This window comes from Gracilinanus agilis, chromosome 5, assembly GCF_016433145.1.
Source record: "Gracilinanus agilis isolate LMUSP501 chromosome 5, AgileGrace, whole genome shotgun sequence".
Classification (NCBI taxonomy): domain Eukaryota; kingdom Metazoa; phylum Chordata; class Mammalia; order Didelphimorphia; family Didelphidae; genus Gracilinanus; species Gracilinanus agilis.
Window position 1 is genome coordinate 140,971,177 of NC_058134.1, and position 16,287 is coordinate 140,987,463.

Below are 16,287 nucleotides of genomic sequence, written 5' to 3' on the forward strand. Positions count from 1 at the left end.
CAGTCATGTAGGAAGCCAGACTTGAACTTGGGAAGATGAGTCTGTTAGACTCCAGACTCAGCACTCTGTCCATTGTGCCACCTAGATGCCTTAGGTAGCTCTCAGCTCCCCAGGTGACCTTCATTATAAAAGGTAGCTTTAAATGCTGTCTCTCCCTCCACTTTCCAGCTTCAAGTCCAGGTCTTTATATCCCCTGAACAAGGCAACATCTCAAAGCTGACCTTTTATAACTGACATATAATATAGTTAAAAAGTTCTACTCAGTGACTTCTTCATCTAATCAAATAGCTTAAGTTTCATAATAACATGATTTATACCACTTCAATTTATTAGCATTTATTAAATGCCCATGGGAAAAGTAACATGATACCTAACTATAATTTAATGAAATTATTTAAACATCTTACAGTGGAATATTGTATTAGAATAATCTTGGGGTCTGGAAGACCTCCTAAACCTACATAATCTGAAATCTCCTGAGAAGTAGTCCATTTAATCTAATCGACATGCAAACTCTATTTTTTAGAGGCTTCCCTGAGCAGTGAGCCAAATCTGACCAAATCAAGGCTATCTCTAGGTTTCAGGAAAGCCAAAACCAACTTAGTTAAAAAGGATAATCTTTAATTAAAAAAAAAAAGCGTTTTCAATGAGTATGCATAACAAAAGAATTGGAAGTAGAGGATTTCTAAGACAGTATAATCAGGGGATAGTTGACAGTTTCAGTCTCTGGAAATTACTTGGGAATGAAAGGCTGAGTACTGTCTTGGGGGAAAAAAAAGCACTAGATTTAAGGTGAAACTTGGGTTCAAGTCCTGACTACTGTTTTATTAGCTAGATACCTTGGGTAAGTCGCTCTGAACCTCAGTTTCCTTTTCTATAAAATGTGGGTAATGAGATGTTATCCTTACTTATAGGATCCTTGAGAGGAAAGTACTTTATTAGCTGTAAAGGTATGCTACTACTATTAAGAGAACAGCTGTTGTATTCTAACAACACTGCAACCTAAAATTATTGCATAGAAGCTATTTTGGGAGAAGAGAAAGCTAAACATGAAGTGCCAGCTTACAAGAAGGAAGAGAGCTTTACTACTGAATGAATCTAATCATGTGATTGGGGGAAAATAAGTGATGTAGGTAGTGACACTTCAGAATTACTCCTTTCTAATGGAGAAGGATAGATGGTATAGAAATGAGGAAAAGTGAAATTAGATAATAGAGGAAGAGAGCAGAGAGAAGAAGAGGAAACAGGAAAGGGAGATGCAGAGAAACTGAACTCATCATCTTCACTAAATCGGCTTCCTAACTGCCCTCAGTGCTTTCAATGTAACCCACACTCAGCTGTATACTAAATTAGCTTTCCTGCCTCTGCTCATAAACATGTGATTCTTAATTTCTAAAAAAATCTCATGGCTTTTCACTGCATAGAGGGTATAGTGCAATGATCTTAGGTCAGCATTCAAAATCCTCTACTACTTTTCTGCTACTTCTCCAAACTTATCTCCCTGCTACTAATAAATCATATGGTGTTTTGATTCTTTGATAGAGAAAGGACCTGGATCTGGGATTCTATTTCTTGGCAAAGGGAAGTTCTAGAAAAGGAAATTTTTTATCAATGCAGATTGGCACCTTATCTGAAATTTAATTTTAGGAATTATCTAGGTCAATACTATCAAACTCAAATAGAAATAGATGCCACTGAATCATACATGCATGGATCCCTTTGGGCTTCATATTGACTTGGAAAACCATTATTTCCAATAATATTTTAATTTGGTTTGGGCTATATTTGGGCCTTTTGTGAACCACATTTGACAATTTTGGTCTATGTCACTGAGATTTTAAGTGATTTCTACTGTCACAGACCATGTATGTGTCAGAGATAGAACTTGAATCTAGGTCCCTCTAATCATTACCTCATGCTGCCTCTTTATCTCTGCTTCTCCTCTCAGAAAATAAGCCTACCTGCAATATTTTCTCATCCCCTCCTTCCTAAGCTTACCTCATTCCATAAAAATTTCCCTAATGGTTCCAATCAGAAGTGACTTCTCTCTACTTTGACCCCTGCAGCACTTAGAATCTTAAGAATTATAGAGATGAAAAGCAACTCAGAGCAGGTCTCGATCAATGATTCTTAACCTTTTTTTGTGTCATGAACTTCTTAAACAATCTGATGAAGCTTATAAGTCCTTTCTTACAATGTTTTGAAATGCATAGGATTACAAAGGAAATCACTTACAATTAAATAAAGATGCAGTTTTCCCCTGCCCCCCAGGTCAAAGACCTTCTGAAATCTTCATTTAGTACTTAGACTCTAGGTTAAAAACTCATGGTCTAAATCAACCTTCAAACAAAACATGAATCTTGTTTACTGTGCCAACTTCTAATGGAAGACATCTAAGGGTGAAGGTAAAAAAAAATCATCATCCATTGCAGCCCAATCTATTTTTCTGATAGCTCTAATTGCTAATAAAAATATTTCTTTCTTTTCTCCTTTTTTCTCTTCCTATACAATTTATTCATATTTTCATGTAAATTCTCCACAAAGGGTCCTGCTGAGGACTCTGCTCTTGGGTTCTTACTAATAATAACAGACATTTTTGTAGCACTTTAACCAACACAGAGGCTTTACAGACATCATCTTGTTTGATCCTCATAAAATCCTGTGCTGTTTTACTGATGTACATTTTATAAATGAGGAAATGGAGGGTTGGAGGGATTAAGCAATTTCCCCAAGATTCAACAGTACAGTAAGTGTCAAAGGTTGTATTTGGACCTAGGTCCCCTTGACTCAAATTCAGAACCTAATGCTTTAACACACTGCCTCTTCTTGACATTTCAGGGGTTGTCCCTTTGTCATTCTCTTCTCTTGCTACATTACTGACTCCAACTGATACTTTGGTCATTCTACCTAGACCAGTGATGGGCAAACGACAGCCCACGGGCCAAATGCAGACCCCTGAAATGTTCTATCCAGCCTTGTGGGACATTATTTCTAATGAGTAGGATACAATACAATGAAACTTGGAAAGAGTTGCTTTAGAAACAGACAGACAGATGAGCATTTCCTTTGGCCCCCTCTTTAAAAAGTTTGCCCATCACTGTCCTAGACCAATTTCTTGCTATATATCCCATCTTCCTTGGGAGGCTCCAGATCACTGGACATTTTGGTCTTCCTTGCTGTACCTACCAGAATCTTAACCCTTTCTACCCACTATCTCTAGTCATATCTCCAGACATGCTTCTTATTCCATCCCAGACATTTTCTTGCCAGGAATTATACCCCAGCTACCAATTTTCCAGTTGGGCAATAATGTATTAATATTAATAATAAAAATAATAAATCAGTTCAAATCAGTGATGCCATTGATCCTGAAATCCCTTTACTCACCATCTTTGTAACTTCTCAAGCCAAAACATCCCTCTCTCACCCCTACTCTCCATTAGACACTTTCTTTTTCAATTAAAGTTTTACAATCTTGAACAAGATCTAGGGTTAATCTTATGATTGGATTTAATTAAAACATTTTCACTTGTCTTGGTTTCAAGTCACTGTTAAACATTTTTCTGCAAGTCCATATACTCAGATGATTATTCTCTTAAGGAATTCTGAATTGACATTTATAATGTATTTTAAAGTTTTCAAATTATTTTACATTTCTTCTTTACTATGTGTTTCACAATAACCCTATCAAGTGATATTATAGGCTTTAGTGTCCTCTCTTTTACAAACGATGACCTGAGGTTTAGAGAGGTAAGTAGCTTGCCCGTGGTTTCATAGTTAGCAGGTATCAAATATGGGATTCAGATTTGAGTCTTCCTGACAGCAAATCCAGCTTTCTAATCACATGGCTGTGTTGTCTTCTTGTCAAATAATCTTGCTTTCTTCAATCAATTTATAACCCCTTATCCACCTTGATCAGTGGGTACCATAACCTTCTTTCTGCCCTGGATATGGCTTTTAAAAATTCCTTTTTTGTCATCATTAACATTATTTAGCTTACACTTCTGGTCATAGCCTGCCTGATATTCTTATTCTTTGCTCTTTGAGTATTCATCCACATTTATGCTATTACTCCCATCTAAAATATGAGCTTGATGATCAGTTCTCTGAGTAGTTAGATCAGTTTCTTTAAATATCTCTTCCTTTCCTTCATATGTGAATATTTAACCAGAATTTTACTATAGAGACATGTCCAACCTCCTTTAGCTGACTACTTTTTTAGACATTAAATTCATGAGAATTTTTGCCCATCCTATCTCATCTTTGAAATCTACTTTCCTGAAGTCTAGTGTACTCAGCCACATTCCACTTGCTTATCAATCACAAACTTAAAAAATATCATGGTCCCTGAATCTTGGGGTTCTCATCATTTCAACTTCACTGACTAGCTTCTTCTTTACATGTTAGAATGAGATCTAGAATAGCCATTTCCTTATGTATTTTTTTCACTTTCCAAAAAACAAAATTTACAAAAAGGCAAGAATGTATCAGTTATTCATTTAGTAGTAGAGGCCATTAGCCTGGAATTTAAATTCAGAAATACCACTCTATCCCACTTCCATACACATTTTACAACATGTATGGGTCAAGAATCCATTCACCATTTTCTTTGGCTGACTTAAAGGTCTGTAGAATATGCTAAAAGACAGATAACTTCAAACAATCCTCTCTTAAATATAATCCATTCTTTTCTATAAGATTTATCCTATATTTTTCTTTTTTTCCACTCGAGAAATGCATAATAGGAAGTATATCAGAGATGTCTATGAAGTGATTATTTGCTTCCTTTTACCTATATCTATTCTAGTTTTATATTTCTACCTATCATTAATCTATCGATAAAATCTCACTTGAGCAATTATTATCTCACTTCACAGAAAGAAGAAATGGACCCTGAAAGAGGTTTGGGTCATATAGCTTGTGTCTAAGGTAGGATTTAAATGAAGTTCTCTTAAACCCAAGGCCAGGACTCTATCCTTTTGTGTCACTTTTTTTCTTTGCTGGTATCATAATGATTTGTGGGCAGTTAGGTGGTGCAGTAGATAGAATGCTTGACCTAAAGTCACAGAGACTTCTCTCTTTATGAGTTCAAATTTGTCCTCAGATACTTCCCAGCTGTGTGATGCTGGGTAAGTAACTGTTTGCCTTAGTTTCCTCATCTTTAAAATGAGCTGAAGAAGGAAAGAGCAAATTACTTCAGATTCTTTGCCAAGAACACCTCAAATTGGGGCCCACTGAAACAACTGAAGAAAAATGAAATGACTATTGATACATAACATTTAATGCCTTCTGCTCATCTCGATGGCTTTGTCTATTGCGAATTATTGTATTAACCCTTCTTCTATTTAGTTTGTGCTTTAGCAGCTGCATTTCCATTAAATTAAAAAAACAGACATCTATTAAGTACCTATGATATGCAGTGGTGTGCTAAATGCTGGCAATTAAAAAAGGTCACAACAAAAACAAAGAGCCTTCAAAGAGCCTACATTCTTTTACTTCATGTAGACCCATCTCCTTCCATTTAGTCAATAACTCAGCATTTATTATGCCCTTACTCTGTGTGCCACACACTGTGTTAAATGCTAAGGATCACAAATACAAAAATTAAGCACACTTTGCCCTTGGGATGTTTCAATTCTATTGGGAAGAGGGGAAAGACTCTACAAGTATATAATGTGTATATATATATATATATATATATATATATATATATACACACACACACACACACACACACATATATGTGGATAAACTGGATAAACAAAGTTATTTTAGTCGGAGGCACTGGGGAGTGAGTAAAGGAAAGATCTCATGTGGGAAGGGTCATTGAAGGGGAGATTTGGAGGAGGCTGGTAATTCTGAAGAGGCAGACATAAAGAGTGACTTTCAAGCATGGATGAGAAATTATGCAAGGGAGACCAGAGGTGGAAATGCCTTATAGGAAGAAGAGCATAAAGTCTGATTATAATTAGTCTGAAAAGGTAGGTTGTAGCTCCCATACTGAGCTTCATATTGTAAAGAACTTTAAATCCCAAAAAGAGGAGTTTGTATTTTATCCTAATATGGTCAGACTTATTTTTTAGGTATGTCCCTTTGGCAGCTATATGGAAGATGGACTACAGAAAGAGATAGTTGGCAGAGAGACCAATTAGGTAGCTATCACAATTGTTAAGATGAGGAGTGGTGATGAGGGCCTGGTAGATAATGTGATTGGAGAGAAGAAAGAAAAAGGAATGTTTTGATGGTCGAATTTACAAGATTAGGCAATTGAATGGATGGGTGGGGAATGGGAAAGTAAAGAATCAAGGATGACTCCTAGGTTGTAAGCATGGCTGACTAGAAGGATGTTGGTGCCTCTGACAGAAAGAAAGTTCAAAAGAAAGTTGGTGCCTCTGAAAGAAAAAAAGTTCAAAAAATGGATATTTTGTGGGTGAAAGACAATGAGTTCTGTTTTGGATATTTTAACACTCAGAAGCCTGGGGAACTACTAGTTTGAAACATTAAATATGTAGTTAGTGACATTGGGCTAAAAGTCAGGGGACAAAGTGACTAAAGCTAGATAGGCTTATGTAGGCATCATCTTCATAAAAGATAAAAACAGAATCCCTGAGAGCTAATGAAGTCACTAAGAGAGACAGACTGTTGTATGAGAAAAGTGCAGCACAGAGTCTCTCCCCAAACCCTTTCATCTCATTTTGGATTTTCAATTATACATTTTAAATTCAACATGACCCAAACTGAAATCATTATCCTATCATTACTTTAAAATGCCCTATTCCTTTTTAGAGTGCCACTATTCCCCAAGTGCCTCTGGTTCCCAACCTAGGTGTCATCCTATTGGGGGGTGGTGGGGCTTGAGGTGAACCCCTGGGTTTGGGACAGGTATACTTTGCAAGAATGCAAGACCCCAAAACTTAGCTTAAAAATAAAAAGAGAAATTTATTAATTTGGTAGTAATGTTTAAGGGTCAGGAGATAGGTTTAAGAGTGGACACTGCCTCCCAGGGGGGTTGGATTCTAGGGTTTTTATACTCTATTGACAACAGGTGCTATGTGACTGGAGAAACGATTATGATGGTATGAATTTAGCCAGAAGTGGGGTGTGGGGTGTGGGTGTTGGTTACCTGACTGGGGCTAGAGTGGTGTTTTGTGTCCTGAAGACACAGAGTTTGGCTGGGCATAGTTTAGGGGACAAGCAGATATCCTAGAATACAAACGGATTTTATCAGGGCATAACCAGAAGATGTATATCTGTGTCCATCTTGAAATCTAGGGGAGAATCCAAGGGGAATATTTCTCTCAGGGGTCTTTTCTTATTGTTAGTCTCTGATGTCCAGAGTCACATTTTTCTCAGCATTACAAGAATGCAAAGAAGGGAAGAAATTTCCCTGTTCTCTGTTTGATCTGAAAGCTTCTAGGGTTTGGGGTGTCCAGAAAGATAAATCCCCGAGTCTCATGCCAATCCTGAACTTCTGTTCTCACCCATTTTATCCATATGTTGCTAAGGTCTTTCAATCTTCTTTTTGCAACAAATATTGAATACACTCCCTTCTTTCCTGATATGAAAACCACTATGGTACAGACCTTTGTTACCTTACAAACTATTGCAATAACATGCTGTAGTGTTGGCTCGCCTCCATTCTCTCTCCATTCCAATCCATCCTCCTTTCAGCTTCCAAAATTATTTTCCTAAACTGTAGGTCTGCATATCACCTCTTCTCCTCAAACCCAACTCCCTATTATTTCCAGGATCAAATACAAAATAGTCTGTTTGGCATTCAAAGCCCTTCATAACTTAGCCCTCCTTACATACTACTTTTCTAGGTTTCTTACATCTTACTCTCACTATGTAGAATTTGGGCCAGTGATATTGCCTTCCTTGTTATACCATGAATGCTAGACACCCCATCTCTTGGCTTAAGGCATTTTCTTTGGCTATCTCTCATGCATGGAATGCTCTCCCGCTTCATCTCTACTCTATAGCTTCCTTCAAGTTCTAACTACAAAATTTCTTCTTTGACAGCAAGACTTTCCCACCTTCTCTTAATTCTAGTCATTTTCTTTGTTTAAATAGGTCTTATTTATCCTGTGTATAGCTTGTTAATACATATTTGTTCACTTGTTTCTCCCTCATTAGACTGTGAGTTCTTTGAGGGCAAGACTCTTTTGCATTTCTTTTTTGCATTCCTGGTGCTTAGCACAGTGCATGTGGTAAGCAGTAGCTGTTTAATAAATGTTTACTGACTGAATTTCAAGTTTCCCGGCAAATATCTCCTCCAAGAAGCTTCTTCTGATATCTCTAATTGGTAGTAGTGATCTTCTTCAAATTTCAAATAACTATCTCTCTTATGTAATTACCACGCATTGTCTTGTATTCTAGTTATATGCCTCTATTCCATAACCTTCTGCTATAAGAAAAGTTCTCTGAAGGCAAGGCCTATGCCATACCTAAAATTCAGATTCTGTTCAAAACCTAAAACAGTGACCTGTATACAACAGCACATAATAAATCTTGGTTGGACAGAATTTTTCTTTTGGTTCTCATTGGACCTGGCCAACAAGAGGAAACATGTATTAAGTACCCACTGTTTTCCATACACTGGGCTAGATGTGGAGGAATCAGACAAAAGAAGCTTACATTCTGTTGGATTGGGGAGAGGAGAGAAACAAATGCATAAAACAAATATAAAATAATTTCAGGAGCATAGGAAGCGATGATAAAGAGAAACCCAAAGAAGTTTATTGGGGTAGCAGGGGGCTCAGTAGCTAGAAAGCTAAGCCTGGAGATAGGAGGTCCTGGGTTCAACTCTAATCTCAAACACTCCTAGCTTTGTGACTTTGGGCAAATCACTCCAATTACCTAGCCCTTACTCTTCTACCTTGGAACTAATACTTAATAAGGATTTAAAAAAAAAAGTTTCTTATAGGATGTGTCACTTGTGCCGAGTCTAGAGGGTACCTAAGGGTTACAAGAGATGGAGAGAATATTCTAGGCATCGGGGTGGCCTGGACCAAAAAAAGAGAGAAATGGGAGTTGGAATGTTATGTAGGGAGAATGACAAGTAGACCTTATTGATTAGAATGTATAATGTGGGGTGGGTTTGGGAACATATGCATGGGGACAAAGCAGGTATGATGAACTTGGAAGAAGAGGCTGGAGCCAAACTGTGAAAGGCTTTAAATACACACAAGAAGAGTTTATATTTTGTCCTAGAGACCACAAGGAGCCCTATCAGACCCATATCTTGGGTCATGGTCCAATAGAAAACCAGAATATAATTTCCCATTGCAATTCTTAGCCAGGTGATTGCTAAGATCCCAGTCTCTCTTCTAAACCCTACCTTCAATAGGTAAATGGATAGCAGTGAAGAAAACAACCCTTATTGCCTTTATCACTCACATGAATTATCAACTATCTATGCTGTCTTAATACTTGCAGCTGTTTGTATGTGTATTTGGGTGTTTATGTGCCTAATTCCCCAGCTAGATTGCAAATTAAGGTAAGGTAGGGAGTAGGTAAGTCTCCTACACTGACTAATACACTCAATATTTACATCTATGATATACCTGTATCTATGTTTTACTAAGTATAAAACTCTGCTGCTTTTGCCTTCCTTCCTCTTCTCCTACAAATAAAAGCTATTGCTGATGTTTTCTAACTGTGCTTGGGTACCTCATAGGAAAAACATAGGAAAGTGGGTCTGAGTACAGATAGCAATGCTATAATGTACTTCATGAATTTTCAAAAGGCTCAAATTGACAAACTTACAGGAGCCAATTGGCCCCATCATATTCATTAAAGGACATTTGTTTCTACTACTATCCCCTTTTGCCTGCCTTGTCACTGGAAAATGGCTGTTTACAGAAATTTCACAGTTGGAAGAAGTCTTAATACTGTGGCCTCCTTGCAAACCCAACTACTTCATAATTCCTGTTTAGAAATGTTCTGATAGTACTAGATGAAAACCAAGCCTATGACAATTATTGGGTATAATCTTTGAATTAGATACATTTCAGTAGGAGTCAACAAACAGGAAACAATAAAGAGCAATGGATTTGAAGTCAGAAGTTCCACCTCTACCACTAACTACTTTCTTGGCCTTGGACAAATCACCTAATCTCTGTGACCTTTCACCTCATTTGTAAAATATAAGGGTTGGTCTATGTTACCTGGAAGGTCACTTCCAGACTTAAGGATATGATGCTGTGAAATTTTCTACATGATCTAATTAACTTCACTCTAATGGAAGGGAAGGACAGTAAGACAAAATTGTCCACCCCTCCTCTTCTTTACTATTAAAGAAAGTTAAGAGCTGGACTGAAGAGGTGATTCAGTCTAATCCTCTCATTTTCCAGATGAGGAAACAGAGGCTAAGAGAAATGAATAGATTTGTTCAAGATCACACATGTAGAGGCACTTAGTTATTGAGAAAGAAATGGAATTCAGGTAAATTTGCTCCCAGTATGTTCAAATGTCAGTGCTCCTATACTTGTGATTGAGGTATTTAACATTTCTCCATAACTGCATGCATAGAACTCTGCCATAGTTTGGTTCATATTTTAAAATAGTTCAATTCCAGAGCAGTGGCTATCATGTCTTGGAAATAGCTCACAAATGATCAGTCAGAAGAGATTAAGTAAGGAAACTTACTGACTTCTTCTTTGTTACAGATGTCAAGTCACACATGCTAAACTGACTGAAATAAAAAAAAATATTTATTTTTTTAAATTATTTTACATATAAGTCACTTGTGAGGATCAAATGAGATAGGATATATAAAGTACTTTGTAAAACTTTAAAGCTCTCTATAAAATGTTAGCTATTAAACTAATAGCATTAGTTTTAGAATTACTTAAGATTAGTTTATATATTATTTCTTATTTCTCCATAATGGTGAATGGTGTTTACTTTTAATTGGCAGGGGCAGGTGAGGTGTGAGCCATAGTGAAAGCATTGCCTGAAAACTGGAGTATGTGGCTTTCATATCTTAATACCAATGATTAATGTACACAAGTGGCAAAATAATTCTTACTATGCTTTAAATGTTCTAATAGCTAATTTAAAAATTACCTAAGAGCATTAAACAAAACAAATGCAGTTTAATAATATGCCACATGAATGCATATTTGAAAAAAAGGTTAATGTCTAATGGGCATCACCCTTTAACTCCAAAAGATATTTTTTGACATGGTGTTTTAACATAAAACACATCTCTGCTAAAACTAAAAGTAACATATAGCTGATAGTAAGGGGATATTCATTAAGCAAAAAAGGGCTTAACACTATAACAAGGAGGGTTTAAGATGGCCACTAATTAGTTCATTACTAGGAAAAAAAGTCATAGAACTTTAGGACTCAAAAAGGAGCAGCAGAGACCATCTATTCCAGCTGTTCATTTCACAAAGGAAAGTGAAGCCAAGGGAGGTTAGCTCATCTCACAACCAGCTCTTGGCAGAACTGGGACTAGAACCCAACTCTCCTGGCTCCCAGTCAAGTGTATTCTAGCATACCATACCTGAAGTCATGTTTTCCCCTATAAGGCAAAAGTACAATATAAAATAATGCTGAGTGCATATTTCATTACCTCTTATGGAAGGATGAAGAGTAGAATGTATTTTTACAAGAGGGAGGACCTTCAATGAGGGAAATGATTACAATGCTAGATACTAAAACTCAACTAAGATAGCAAAGCAATAGCATTTACCTTAAATTTACGTCTCTGCTCTGCACAGCTGTTGAAGAACCACAAGTCTGTCTCATGGCTGAAAATGTAACAAGAACAATAATGCGACCAGTTTTCATACCTAGGCTAAATTAAGTAGATTCTTCAATGGCTAGAAAATTGGCAATGTCTCTAATAACAGGCAAAAATAATCTAGATTTTGAAGTCTATAGGGTTATATATGTATGTATGTATTTGTTTTTTCCCTTCTTTATTATGCCTGACCTAGAAATTATTTTTTAGGATGTGGAAACAATTCCACACTCTAATTGGCCACCTCTCCTTACCATCAGTCACCACTATCATATCATCTCTAAGAGAGATAATGACCAATAGGCCAAAGAAAATAAACAAATAAAAATTACAGATACCACCATCGTGAGTCCTTATTAATGCATTATGTTTTCTAGAATGCACAGGTAAGAAGTAAAGATGAAACATCTGGTAATACTCAGGCAAATATCAACTCCCATTTGTATCATACTCTTTATTATTCATCAATATGACATTAATCAATGTGTCTACTGATTGGACCTATTCAATTGGTTTATCAGCGTAATGAATGTAATATGCAAACATATTTCAAATACATTCTGATATCTGTACATGAAAGCAAAGGTACCACTACAAATTGGCCCTCAAGCTTATCAGATATTCTCTTTGCATTTTGCATAAAACATGCTGATAGAACATTTTCAAAATTGAACCCTGAAAAAATGTAAATGAAAAAGTACTAGTATATCAAGAAAAAAATGCTAGGAATAGCTCTTGCCCTCAGATAATTCTAAATTTGGCCATAACTATGACAGAAGTCTGAAATATATTGCATTCAAGTGTAAACTATTAATCCTTCTGAGAGTCTATTTTCTGGTGGCCTAAGCCACTGTGGACATTATTTTGACATAAAACATAAGTTTTATCTACCTTTCCCTTCAGCTTTTATAAAATAATTATCTTTTCAAAGAGGCTTTTCATGAGAAACACATAAAGACTATTTTGGATCACTACCCAAATTCTTCTATAGAGTTCCCAGGAGGTCATCTAGAGGTGTGCTGTCTACAAAATCCAGTAAAAACTTCCATAGCCTGTTAACACCAAACATCTTGCCTTTGTGAAACTGGAGAAAAGAAATGGTGAAACCTTCTCCATTAAAATCTCAAATTATAATTAGTTAATATGCTTTGTTGATTATCAAAATCTCCACAAAGGCATGCTCAATAGCTGGGAGAGGGTGTGGTAGAGAAAATCATGTTATAATAACATATGAAGTTAATTAAATGTTACTTTTGCATTAAATGGTGAAAATATTTAATAGAAAAAATACGTTGGCCTTTCTTTCTGAGCACAGTGGAAAAATTGTGCGACTTGTACCAAATAGTGTACATGAGAGGTGCAATGGTAAGTATTACCTAACACCCCCATTTGACAACATATGTGTGAGCTAATATAAAAATGCCATTAGATTTTTATTAGACTTATAATCCAGTCCCAACCTGTTTCCAGTTGCCAAGATAGCCAACTGCTTTGAAATACTAGGAAATTAAAAACATGTACTATTACAATTATCATATATTTTGTTGGGGCAAATATATCATGTTAAATTACTTTTAAATTCTTATTCATAAAAACTAATCTCTACATCCATAAAAATATGATGCGTGATTAAGAGTTCATGATAATATAATAAAAAGCTAGAATTTTTAATCTGTATCCTAAGTGGAACAATGCAGAGCTTTGTGTTAATAGCAAGCAAGAGAAGTAGTTAAATTCCTAAGAATGATTTGCAAAGTATTTAAATATCATTTTCATAATAACATAAAAATAGTATAATCAGGAACTTCTGCTCAGACATTCATTTACACAAACTTTGGTGTACATATTTATTACTTTGAGCAAAATTTCCTCCATTTATGCCCATTAATCAATATCTATTCCAAAATAATACATCCAAATATTAGGGTTATACTCTCAAAAAACCTACCTCCCACCAACCTCCCTTCCTCCCAAACAAGAAAGAATGCCACTCTAGTGAAGCGAAGTCATTCACTTCCCAAGAAAGGAAAGCAACCTCATGTAACTTTGAGCCTATCTTTGAAAAGGAAGTTGCAATTTTAAAATACCCTAATTCATGTATTTTTCATTAAAAATGGCAAAATTGAATCAAGAAGAAAGTTGTCTTTTTAAAGAAACAAATCTCTTTTTATCCCTATTTTTCAAGGACAACTTTTGTTTCTCAGAAGTATTGCAACTACATTTGAGTGAAGATTTCCCTCCTTTAAAATCAAACTTGGGTCTTCCATACCATTCCATTTCATTGGTGGAGGACACAAACGTGTCCTTTCTGAGGTTGCACTGAGGATAAATAATTCAATTGTTGTTTTTATGTAAATGGAGCCGAATTCTACCATTCCCATGTAAATGAATGGATGGCTTTCCTATGTGGAATCTGAGAACTGGCCTAAAATATTACCATTATTGTCACTGCTGGGTTTTATTATTTTTAGATGGGATAGGGGTCCTAGGGAGGATAAAATAGATCACCACAAAGTTCATGCCTTTTTAACACATATGAAAAGTAATTTGTGGAGAAAAAAAACAAATCATGAAAAAAGATCTTTAAAATTAGGTTGATTCAGGAAAGTTTTCCATTTGGCAAAAATAACATGCTGTTGTATTTCAGACAGAAAAGAAAACCATATGAGGTTTGTTCCCAAAGAAAATATATTCTCATCTCAAATTCATTTGGGGACCATAAATTTAATCATGTTTCCAGGCACTCTCAGTGGTTTCTGGATTGTGTAGATCAGTGGTCCATAATTCTATGCCACACAAAAACTAAGCCCCAGAAGAATCTCTCTCTCAGGAGCCCTCTAACCTACTAACACCAATGAATATACCTAGAATCACAGGATCACTTGAGAATAGAGTTCTAAAGATAGGGTATAAACAAATTATATAAGACTTCAGATTGTTGTTGTTAAAGTTAGCAGAAAGTGATAAGAGTTGGGTTGTTTTTTTTTGTTTTTTTTTTTTTTTTGTGGGGGGAAGGAGTACTATTTCAAATTCACCAACATCATAACACAGGATCTTCCAGCAATGTTTTATTTAACTATAGATTCCTTCTTCCGAAAAATTTTTTTAAACTTGTATAACTGCTGTCTAAGGCAGTTTGCTAAAAGTTTTATTTTTAAAAATCTATTTAAAATGTTGGCTACATTATATATGCAATGACAAAGTATTAAAAAAAAACACATTTCCCCAGGACAAACACACCGAAAAGGGACTACAAGCTAGATTTTTTTTTTTTTTCCTAGCTTGGAGTAGCAGCAAAAGCTTCTTGGCAAACTCCTGCAGTTGTGCTGGCAGCTTTGGAGTTTTTCTACATTTGTCACTTAGATACAACCCTGAAGAGCTGTCTAAGACTGCTTTGTTTTCTTCAACACCATTTTACTGTGACTTTGCTTTCACAGAAGAATTTTCACATTTTAACCTATTTGTGAATAAAGTCCCATGTAAATCTCTCAAGAGAGTTTTATACAAAGATCCTTTATGGCCATTGAGTCCAAATGTGTTTCCTGCATAAATTTTTGTTGTGAGTGACCTTGTAAACTTCTGCAATCTCCCCTAATATAAAATTATTTCCTTCTCTTGTAAAGAGATAGCAGTTCTGTTTTTGAATTCATAATGTTCTACATATGCAGATATAATATTTTTTGTAAAAATCTACAAATATACATCTTCTAGCATTATGTTCTTTGTGAGAATTCAGCTGAAAAGACAGGAAAGCTTTACTAACCTGCAGTGGTCTCTGTTTATCACTGCCCTTAGGAGATTTCAATCCACTTGTTTGCTGCTGCAAGAGAAGTTGTCTTGCTGCCTGTAGTGCCTAAAAGTAGGAAAGAAAACTGTCTAAATATTTTAAAGATAAGTTTACCATTGTTTTCCCCCCTAACATTCAATGATATCCATAGAATGAAATTTCACCACCTCTTTTTTTAGATGTGCTTTTTCTTTTAAAATATAAAAAACCCCAGATATTAAAATTTTGGATGTACATGTAATCCTGCAGGAAATAAAGTTAATTTGTTTAAAGTGCTTGAAGAGGAAAAATCATAAATTGCATCAATAGACTCATTTCCACAAGGAACTTGTCTTTTGAGTGTTCAACTAAAATGCCCACTCCCTTGTAAATTATCATTCAATTTGCATTTTCATATTACAATTTTGAAGCAAAAGCAGTAGACTTCAAGTGTTACCGGAAGCTGTAATTAAATTTGACAAATCAACATCAGATTATCTTGAAAGTGAATTAATAAGGATTTTCACCGAAGATTAAAAACACTTTTTTGTACTTACAATTCAAGGGGAAACCTCTCCTTTGACAAAATAAAGTGCAGTTTTAATGCCAAATAAAATTGAGTGGTTTCATTTGCATTCTTAGCAAAATCAGAGAACAAAGAAATTACCACTCAACCAATCAGGTTTGTTTCTGTGTATGACAGTATACCAATCAAAACAGAAGATGTTTTCATTTATTTTTATGTTTTCATTCCAACTCAGCAAAA

At 35.6% G+C, this 16,287-nt stretch overlaps 1 protein-coding gene across 14 annotated transcripts in view; it reads right to left on the reverse strand.

Moving 5' to 3' along the window:
• Positions 1-16,287, reverse strand: part of FOXP2 (forkhead box P2) — a 287,105-nt gene that overhangs the window by 148,409 nt on the left and 122,409 nt on the right. For all 14 annotated transcript variants that reach the window (XM_044679590.1, XM_044679589.1, XM_044679588.1 and 11 more), the window contains one exon: positions 15,519-15,608. In XM_044679590.1, the coding sequence (XP_044535525.1) occupies positions 15,519-15,608 (90 nt within the window). The remainder of the gene's footprint in view (positions 1-15,518; positions 15,609-16,287) is intronic.